The following is an 11,274-nucleotide window of genomic DNA, read 5'->3' as shown; positions in this document are numbered from 1 at the left end:
CTATAACTTTATCCAACCATAGTGAAACAACACTCCATGGCAAACTTAATAGTCTTCAGCATGGCCATAGCCTCTGCCTGTTTCCAACCTTGTTCATCCCGTATAATATATTGAATGAATTTTTTATTTTTTTTGCCATACATTGAATGAATTTTAGAGATACAGATTAAAAAAATCATAATCCATGGAATTGGATTTCATTCTGAAATTCTGGTATCGCTAGAATGATGTTGCCACAGATATCCCAACAACTGATTTATGAATAATGTTGTATTGATTGTTGGCACATCTGACGTAACATGTAAAACTGACAGAAAATAAATAAATTGCATAAGTAATTGTTAACCCAGTTCAGCCAACTGCCTACTCTGGGGGATACCAATCCAGGAAGGAAATCCACTAATAGCTCTAGTCACTAAGACCTCCAGCAAACCCTTGGATTTACGTCTTACACTAAGACCTCCAGCAAACCCTTGGTTTACGTCTTATAACCTCGACACTACTCATGCAACTTATGCCTAGGAACTCCTAGACATGAGATCTCATCTCACTTCCACTCAACCAACACAACCTGTGTTGTTCATACAATGTTGAGAATAATGTGGTAACAACTACCAAGACAATATTTCACTCTTGCTTAAAAACTTCAAGTGAATCACACACAGTTAACTCTGTACTTCAAAGCTTAGGAGTAACCTTACAAAACAAACATAACAAACTCAGTTCTTAGCTCGTGTTATAGAATCCACAAGTAATAATCACAATTAACAAATACAGACACTTTGACTCAATAAAGACTCAATTGTATATTTCTAATATTTTCAATGAGATACTTAGTCTTGGTCTTGGTCTTCATATAAATAGTGAGCTAGCACGCTCCACTTGCTTCAGAATAGATAGGACGCTCCTTGAGAGTCATAAAAGGTGATCTGATCCATTTTCAATCATCATCAAAGGTAGATCAAAACTTTCCAAAAGTGTTTGAATGACTTTAGAAGATAAGTATAGTCATACAGTTGTTCCTTTAAGTCTGGCTTATCTCAAAAACACCTGATCAGATCAAATCTTCAATAAACGCGCTCTTAAGTGGATTTCCATATATAGCAGATGCTCAATAGGATGTTGTAACATGTTTTCCAACATCTTGTTAGAATATTTGTTTTAGCAAAATTAGGCCAATTCAAATATCCAACAATTCCCGTCGAACCCCATTTTAGATCTGATGAATTTGAAACAAGAAGATAATCATAACAGTGTCGATCGGAACAAGAGCAAACGAACGACGTTGGGTAACCGGAGCGACGGCAAACAAGACGACGAGTCTCTCTTTCCTGATATTATCTTTTTCTTTTGCTGAAAACAATTTAGATCTCTGATCTGGAATTTATCTAACAGTTCAGATTGGTCAAAGGACAAGAACGTAATCAACTAATTTCCATTTTAAAAAAATTAGCTTTTTCTCTCTTGTGGGTCCCACTGTCCTAAAGCCGGTGCAACCTACTATAGCAGGTAAAATAGAGGGGTGCACCGGTACACCTCAAAAAAAGTGGTGCATATTAGGCTTTCCCATATAAAATATGGGTTATATGATCAATCAACAAAGAATTGTAAGGCTCAAAGGGGCTAAGCAAATGATATAAGCATGCAAGAGTAGACAGGTACCAACAAAAGTTGCTTCAGTGTGTAATCATTGTAATCAATCAATCAATTAAAAGAACACAAGCAAGTTCTAAAGAATAAGAAAAGTAGTGGACTCACATAGCGAGAAACGGTCCAAGTGTTTAGGCTCAAAATCACACGGTTTAAACGGTCGGATTATCGAACAATCAAAATTGTGAATGTTCCTCAGCTTGTCTTTCAATCCATCAATCGCAAAAATCCGTTGCACTGCAAGAAATTTTATTTTAGATGTTCAAATTAAAAATCAAGATAATTGTATATAGAAGTGAATGAAAAAATGGTGTCAAACAAATGAGACTTTCCACAGATAAAGTTGCTCATTAACAACAAAGTCAAACGTGCAAGTGATCATCATAGTCATCCAAAATCATTCAATTATTACCGACTTTGAAGATAAGAGTACTTAAAGAGAAAGAGAGAGATTAAAGATAGAAATGGACCATAGAGATGGGTTGCCTCCCATGAAGATAGAAATGGACCAAGATAATTCTTATTCAATATTTTTTGTTTACCATATATATATATATATATATATATATATATATATATATATATATATATATATATATATATATATATATATATATATATATATATATATATATATATATATATATATATATATATATATATATATATATACTAAAAAATAATAATTTTGGTGTCCCTAAAATTTTGGTGTCTTGTCCGACCACACCTTCCGAACACCCTCCGGAACCCCCTGGGTATTAAGGCAAGAAGAGTATATATAAGTTGCAAATTTATATGGATCAATAAAATCATTTTTTTCAATTGTGTCTTTGCATTTTATTTAATTTGGTTTACACCTTTAAAGAATTTTGATTCTCTTAACGTTTTCAACATAATTACTAGGTTATTGGATAAAAAATTTGTCTATTTTTAATATATAGAATAAATTTCGAGTAACATGATTGTATTTGTGTCCTAATCTAAGGCAAGAAAGATCTTATAACTCAATAGAAAAACACATGTCACCTCCGAAATAATTCGCGAGAATTGAAATTGCTAACTTATCTTTAATTAATATACCATATTGTTGAAGCCGATTGTCGCCTCACATTTCTTCTTTCTCTTTGTATATTGTCAACTTATTAACATACTAGTATGATACCCGTGCCAAGCACGGGGGCAAAACTTTAAAAATTTACTTATTTTTGTTTACAACATAAATAAAAATTATGATGAATAGAGTAACAAAAAACGCATGATAAAAAATAATGGTTGATTTTTAGAAAATCAAATAACTCATATAATTTCTTTTCGTGATATCTAAACTAATGGTCAAATTTTAGGAAATCAAACTTACGATTTATTGACACCATTAACAAAAATATATCATCAAACGGTGAATCTCATTTAAAGTAATAACGGATTTGTGCTACATGAGCTCACACATCTCGATGCATCTTCGCATAATATCGATGAAAGTTATTTTTATATCAATGTAGTTGGTTGTGTATACCACTTATACATAATCCACCTTAACAAAATATAAATGTTTTCTTATAAAAAAACGATTCAACAGGAGAAATAAATAAAACAATTGTCAACACTATTTGAAACTTCAACATATTATTTTGAAGCGTGTTTCATAATAGTCATCTGTTATTCATAATAGTCTGAACTGCAAAAAAAATGATGTGAAAAAAAAATACGAAGTTAGAAAAAAAATACACAAATAATAATAAATGAAATTTAAGGAACATTAATAGTATATTATAGTGTTAAGAAATAACCTGAAAAGTTTAGAAATCTTTATACGTTCTGAAAAACTTCGCGATAGACAACATTTGTGGTCTCACTACAAATATTATCATCTTCATCCAAAATCAACAACTTCAATCCCTTTCTAGATGTAACGCGAGAGACAGCAAAATAAAGTTGTCCGTGAGTGAAAACGGGCTTCGGAAGATAAATGCCTACATGAGATAAAGACTGGCCTTGACTTTTATTGATGGTCATTGCAAAACAAAGAGTTATTGGAAATTGCCTACGCTTAAATTTAAATGGTAGGCCAGGATCACTTGGTAGCAAATCAAATCTAGGAATAAATATTTTATCCCCCGCATTTTTTCCTGTAATGACCGTAGCACTTATACTTTTCTTCCCTAGGTGGGTCACTGTTAACCTCGTACCATTACATAAACCTTTTGCCTGATCAACATTTCTCAGGAGCATAACAGGACATCCCACTTTTAGTTTCAACTTGTGATTAGGAATCCCCGAAACCTTGATATCATTTAAAAATTCTCTTTGTATATTGTCAACTTATTAACATATATGCTTTCTATTCTAATAAACAATTTTATTTTATTTTTAAAAATAAAGAAATATTTGTGCTTGACAATCAATTTTGTTTCTCAATTGGATAAACTTTCGATGCCCTCTATTAATAGAGTATAATTTTTTAAGAGTTTTCTATTGAGAAAACTCTACAAACTTAGTTCAAATGTTTGTTAAGTTTAATTTTAATGTCTCTTTTTTTTGGGTGGAATTTCTAATTCTAATTTCTGCAGTTTAATAATAATAATAATAATAATAATAATAATAATAATTCATGTTATTATTACTGTATCTAGAACACGTATTCTATTAAAGTATGTGTTACAGATGTCAATTATGCTTTATTATGGTCCGTTTGATCTGCAAAATATAAATACTGGACAAAATAGTACAGTACAGTACAAGACAGAACAACACATGACAAACGTTTAAGGTATTGAACAAACTTTGTGTTGTATGATGTTTGGTGGATAAAATGTTATTTTGGTATTTTAGACAACTTGTGCTGAGGACAAAAAGTTGTCCCATGATTCTGTGGGGGACAAAAATTCAAGTTTTGTCCTGTCCCGTCCCTTGGCCCCAGTTTGTCCAGTACCAGGAACAGTTTGTCCAGTCCCTTATTTTTTAGCAGATCAAACGCACCCTTATAAAGTCCAATTGAAGTCTGAAATGAGGATCTTTAAGATATTATTGTAAGCCAAATCCATTTGTATTCTTTTGAGTAATAATTTTTTAGCTTTTATTAAAAAAAAATTATATTGTTATTGTTATCTTTAAAAAATAAATATGCACATGATATTGGTCTTTAATTTTGTAGATGTGTCAATTCAGTCACAATAACTTTTAAACATTTCTTGTATTCATTGTTGAATAAATTTTGTAGTATTTTATTTGATAATGCGTTTGTTAAATGTACGATTAAAATAAAGAATATATAAATTGATTATTAAGACACTAGAAATTTTACCTTTAGCATGAATAAGTAAAATAATGGGAGTTCGAACACCGATCTTCTTCATAAATAATACAATGTCTCTATCAACTGAACTAAGTTCACGAGACTAAGACATTTTCAAGTTGGTCCTTGTGAATGTGTTTTTTTTGTTTTTTTTTTTATAAAAAAAATAATCATTTATTAAGTTGGTTCTTTTACGAGAATTTGATTTGTGTCGTCATCTTGACTATAAATGTGGTTGTTAAACATCACCTAAACGAGTTGATTGTGATGACATGCATCTCCCAGCTTAAAATGTAATATATCTAACTAATTGTTAGTTGGTTCAGTGGTGTTGGCACTGAACTTGATATAAATGATCACGGTTCGATCCTCACAACTGCGACCGTGAGGGGGTTCTGGAACCACTTGATGCCAGAACTGAACCCCGAATCAGATTAAACTGATGGTGAAAGTAAAAAATAAAATGTCATCTCTCTTTCATAGTGAAATTCCTAATTATTTAAGAAACTCTCATTGTGTTGATTACGAAAGAGATCATGAAAGAGAAAAATAATAATATTATGGGGATAAGTATAATGTACTATAGTACCCTACTCATATCCTATCTATTGTCATCCCTAACAATGATATTGGATCACACTTTCCAACAACCAAATCTTTTAGATATTCACACATTTAGGTTATCAATAAGATTAAACATTCAAATTCAAAGATTGATATTTTAAATTATAAAATAAAATATATATTTAAATCAAATTTCCTCCTGGTAGGAGAAATTGCAAAATGCTCATTTTGAAGGGTTGGCTTCCCAAACAATGACCTAAAGATATTATTCCTAAATCAATTTTTTTTTGACAATAATTATTCCTAAATCAATTTTGTTGGTTTGTAATAGTTTCACATTAACACTCCACTCTCCCCATCTTCATATAGATTAGAGATTAGAGATATCTTTCATTTTCTTCTTCTTCTTCTTCTTCTTCTTCTTCTTCATCCAACAAACAATAATGTCTCATACTTCATCTCTTACCTTCAACTCCCCTCTTCTTTCTCCAGCCCCATCTTCTTCTTCTCACTCTCCTAATCTTTCTCTTCCCTCTCACTCTTTTCTCTCCGGGTATGTATTTCTTCTTTTTTTTTTCTTCATCAATTTCTATTTTTTTTTAATAATTATAGCACCCCTTTAACTGATTCCGAAGCATTTCTTTAAATTCCTCTTAAAGTTCATATTTTTATTTCATATCTGCAATTTCGAGGTTTTTCAATTTCTGGGTGTTGGATTTTGTTGTTTATTATTACTTGTTTATCTGTTTTAGGTTATTAGGGTTCATAGAAAATTGCCCTTGTTTTTGTTTTTGCTAGTGAGGTTAGGGTGAAACACCAAACTGAAGAATTTTGGTACTGATAATTAGAGAGTAATAGAAATGTCATGATAAATTTGAAGTGGCTTAGTTTTAAGACAAAAATAAATAATTTGGGTTAGGGTCTTTCAAATTTTACTATTTGAAGCTCAAAAAAAAAAAACTGTTGTTTTCCAACTTTTATATGGAGGTGATTAGATATTTTCTGCTATGATTTGCAGGAAATTGAGGAAATCTGTCGAATTTAGAAAGACTACCCGAAAATCTTCAGTGAAAGCTGTGTATGGTGATGATTCTTGGGTACCTAAGAGGAGTTCGCGTCAGGGTATTTGGTCCATAAGGTAGATTTTCGCTTGTTAATTTGTTTTTATATCTTAACTTAGTCTTATTTATCGACTTGAATTGCGTGTTCTTGAAGGGAGGATTTGGAAGTCCCTTCTTCCCCTTATTTCCCTATCTATGCACGAGGACAAGGGCCGCCCCCCATGGTGATGGAGCGGTTCCAGAGTGTTATAAGTCAGCTTTTCCAATATGTAAGCATATTTTACTCACGATGTTGCTTAAGGTTGAGTATTCAGTTTCTGTGTAGTTTTTCGAGTATTAATAATAATCTGTTTTGGCATTTAGAGAATAATCCGTTGTGGTGGACCAGTTGATGATGATATGGCAAATATCATAGTTTCTCAGCTCCTTTATCTTGACGCTGTTGATCCAAAAAAGGTTTGTCCTTCATTTTTAGTTGTCACCAAATGCACATCTTTTGGTATTTCTTCATTTTTGATATTGTCGACTAAAAATTTGATGTACAAGCACTTAGCCACATGCTGATATTCTGAGTATGTTGAATAGGATATTGTCATGTATATAAATTCTCCAGGAGGATCGGTTACAGCTGGTAATAATTTCTTTATGTAATTATCTTGCATTTGTTTTTGTTTTTCTTATATACAATGTAAAATAGGGTGAAAAAGATATCATTTTATTCAACAAGTTATTAAATTTCCTTTGTTTTTTGTTCTTAGGTATGGCAATATTTGATACAATGAAGCATATCAGACCCGATGTATCCACTGTTTGTGTTGGATTGGCGGCTAGGTAATATTCCATTCTTCCTTTGGGTAATATTACTTATTTACTTACAAGTTACCGCTAACCATCAGTAAAAGGTTTATCCTATCTTGATCTTTAACCCTTGAAGTATGCACGCAAGACTTGTTCACTTTTGGTTTCATTGAATTCTAGGAGAATTTAAGATGATTTATCTTAAGAGCCTCCCTTCCACACCGTATAATATCTTTTTTTAAATGTATATTTATTTGTTATCCGTGTTTACTTATTTAGTGTGATTGATTGGTTGCCCTTGTACCCCTTTTGTCATTTTGTATGTTTCCTATCACTAGTAGACTCTTAAGCCCATGCATAAGCGACAAAAAATTGCCACGGACACATTGAAATGAGCAATGTCTAAAATATAGGACACCGGGATTAGTTGAATCTTGAGATCATGAGAGAAGTTAATCTCAACCAACCATGTACGGTTATATGATTATATATCTCCTAAATACATACATGTGTGAGGGCAAGGGGGAAGGGTATATATGAGAACGGCTAGCGTCAGACGCTTTGTCACACGCCATCAAACACTCACGCTGTCACCAACCCACATAAGTCAACTTTGTAAACTTTATACCTGTTAACCGGCTCAGCCTGTTAAGGACAATAAGATTTGTTTTTTATATCACACGCATTTTATATCCCGCTTCTCTCAGGAAAAAAAAATTCCCTGTCAACAAAAATAATATGACGCCACCTCTCCAACCGGTTTCATGTGTGAAACTGCATAGTAAATCATTCGTTTTTCTGTGTTTTTCGCAAACAAATCCATAAAACCTTGAATCTAATTCTAATTTTTACAGAAAAAAGTTTAATTTGTGAGACCAATTCTCTCACTTTCCTTGGTGATGGTTATTATTTTGAATAAATCTTTGTTTTAGATCAACTAGTAGATCGGAAAAGCACAACGAGTTGCAGCGTGTGAGGTGGCGGCATACCGGTGTGGTGGGACAATTGGGTTGTGACTGGAGATGTGGGATACTTGGTGGGTGAATGGAGGGATGAGGTACAAGGATGTTAATCACTGGTGGTTTCAATGGTTTGTGCTCTGAGAGAGTGTGTGTTTTTCAGTGAAAAGAGAGATTGAAGGTTAAAATAGGTGGTTAAGGGAGAGTTGGTTGCCTATATTATCAATTAAAATATAGGGATGTAGCACGAGGATATTAGCAAGTGTTTGTTGGCGTGTGTCAAAGCGTTTTTGACACTAGCACCTCTCTGTTACAGACCTTTCTTAACATATTTTAAGTTTTAACTATTTATATAAGTGTGTTCTGATCGTCAAGTGTTAAACCATAATTAAGTGTCAGCTACAGGTCCGATTGATTTGCATATAAGATAAAGCCTGATTGTTATAGTATAAAACTTGATAATATTTTAATATAATGTACTTTTTTATATGACATGGTACAAGGTGATGTGTTTAAGAAAATACTATCTTACATTTTATAATGACTAACATAACGGAATAAAAGCAAACTTATTTTTACCAAAATAGCCTATATTTAGCATACATTATGTTTATGTAGATTTGTATGTTATATTGTTTTTAGAGGGAAAAAAACAAGTTAATAAATACTAGAAATGAAAGATCGGATCTTCATATGGAAAATAACAATTTTTAATAAAAATCTAGATCCAATAGTTATTGACAAATATAAACAGAGTTCTGAAGAGCATGGAATTGTCACCATAGTTTAAACTTGTTTATATATATGTGGATTTTAAATAGTCATGTGTTATCAATGATGCATTATTGTATAATTAAGTATTAAAGTTTAATTTGATTTTTATGATATTTTTATCTGCATGATTAAATTTTATGAAATGTTATTTTATTTTGTATATGTAAACTAAATTGCTGTCTCATATTTTCTTTAACTAAGAACAATTTAACTAAAATCCCCAGAGCTTCTTAGGCCATGCTTTTGCAAAACATGCTGAATACAAGCTATGCAAGGTCCGCCATTTGTTGTTAAACTTAGAGTGCACTATAATCGAATATATGTTATAGTCATACAATGTGGTTTTACGTTTTAGTTTTGTCGTCTACCTTTAGCCTAGTTCCTCTCAGTGGTTAAGACTCGAGACATAGTATGTTTTAAGTGATACCATTAATATAAAACCTTAATTATTCTGTTGGTTGCCTTTTAGTATAGTGCTTGCACAATACTAAAGTGAAACATCTCTGAGCTTAGGGCTATGTACTTCTCGATTGAGAACTTAGTTTGAACATTTCTCCGGAGCTTGGAGATGTGATCGTTACCTTAACCTTTCTGACTAAGTCAGGAGTTAGACATTTCAAGCTCATTATTACTCATTCTTTCTTTAAGGCTTGGAGGTTGGAACGATGAGTACCCTCCCGAGTCCCAACTGAACATAGCTTCTTGCCTGAATATAGGACACCCCCCCCCCCCCCCCCCCCCCCCCCCCCCCCGTGCCCCCAATGCAAGTCCTAACAACTTCCCACCATGTCCATCGAAGCATTGCATCCATCAGTTATTGGATCTCGAATGAACTCGACCAAGCTAGTTCAATTTGGAGAATAAGCGGACCAAGATTGAGGTAAAAAAAACTAGAGAGACCAAAATAGGACATCAGCTGGATAGAAATGGTAATTAAATATAAGTTTGAGACAAAACTTGCATATTTGACATGTCACTTGTGAATGTGCATGGAGTAGTTCTAGAAACTGGAAATGTTCATTAATATGGATAATTTCACGCGGAAAACTGATTGACCGTAATCGTATGTGCTTGTTAGCTTTTTATTTTTAAATTTAAGCAAATTTTATTTCCAATACTTATATATAATATCGACCTGTTCATGAGCAGTATGGGAGCTTTTCTGCTTAGCGGTGGGACGAAAGGTAATAATTCCTTTAACTTGCAATGACTGTATCCATTTTTATTTTAGTTTTTGGTGAATGTCATCATTTCCACTTTTGTTAAAAGGAAAATTACCTCTTTCTAACTTCATATCCCCTCCGTCATTTCTGAAGGAAAAAGATTCAGCTTGCCAAATTCAAGGATAATGATTCATCAACCGCTTGGTGGTTTCCAAGGACCACAAACTGACATAGAAATCCAGGTATATAGGCCCCGTTTTCTTCCTCTTTATTTTTATAGCGCAGACCTCTTGTTTAGTTCGATAAAATCACATATCTTTATAATGTCTGATTAAAGTCTGTCACGATTGCAATCAAAGTCCGATGAATTATCCTTAAACCAAGATAATAGTAAATTCCCTACAATATTGTTCCATATTCCTATCTTCCTTTCCTATATCCTTCAATTTTTTATTCCACTCCCTACAAGTATCATTAATTCATAATTATGAATCATAATCCTCAGACAAATGAGATGTTGCATCACAAAGCAAACCTGAATGGATATCTGGCCTACCACACTGGGCAAACTTACGAGAAGATCACGCAGGATACAGACCGTGATTATTTCATGAGTGCAAAAGAAGCCAAAGACTATGGACTCATTGATGGTGTTATTATGAATCCTCTCAAAGCTCTTCAGCCTTTGCCAGCTGCGGAAGAGGGTAAAGATCGGGCTATTGTTTGACTGCTGTACTCTAATTTTCAAAGTATAAAAAACAAGAATATTGTTTTTGGTTTCTTCGTCTAGCTGAATTTTTCACAGATTGTTGTTGATATCTGTATAAGGATGTACCAAGAAATTAGGCCAAAATGATACTTAGGTAATGTATTGGCTCAGAGTTTATACTGTTATTAAAAGCTTCCTTAGATGATCTTTGATTTGCTTTTTTTTCCTCCACAAGCATTCTATTCTATTGTGATAACTGATGATATGTCTGATAAATAGGCTTGGATCTCATCCTGAAATCTCA

The 11,274-nt window shown here is 32.8% G+C and overlaps 1 protein-coding gene across 1 annotated transcript; it reads left to right on the top strand.

Annotated features, from left to right (window-relative positions):
• Window positions 1-5,719: 5,719 nt before the first annotated feature.
• On the top strand, window positions 5,720-11,175 carry LOC123902116 (ATP-dependent Clp protease proteolytic subunit 5, chloroplastic). Its single transcript, XM_045951774.1, has 9 exons — window positions 5,720-6,059; window positions 6,525-6,644; window positions 6,722-6,836; window positions 6,931-7,023; window positions 7,153-7,198; window positions 7,326-7,398; window positions 10,248-10,282; window positions 10,415-10,503; window positions 10,767-11,175. Exons 1-9 carry the CDS (start codon window positions 5,950-5,952, stop codon window positions 10,986-10,988), a joined length of 903 nt encoding a protein of 300 aa, XP_045807730.1. The 5' UTR covers window positions 5,720-5,949; the 3' UTR covers window positions 10,989-11,175.
• Window positions 11,176-11,274: the final 99 nt, after the last annotated feature.

The sequence above is a fragment of the Trifolium pratense genome, linkage group LG1 (genome assembly GCF_020283565.1).
Source record: "Trifolium pratense cultivar HEN17-A07 linkage group LG1, ARS_RC_1.1, whole genome shotgun sequence".
Taxonomy (NCBI): domain Eukaryota; kingdom Viridiplantae; phylum Streptophyta; class Magnoliopsida; order Fabales; family Fabaceae; genus Trifolium; species Trifolium pratense.
The sequence above is the reverse complement of the archived record's forward strand: the minus strand, read 5'-3'. Positions and strand labels throughout refer to the sequence as shown.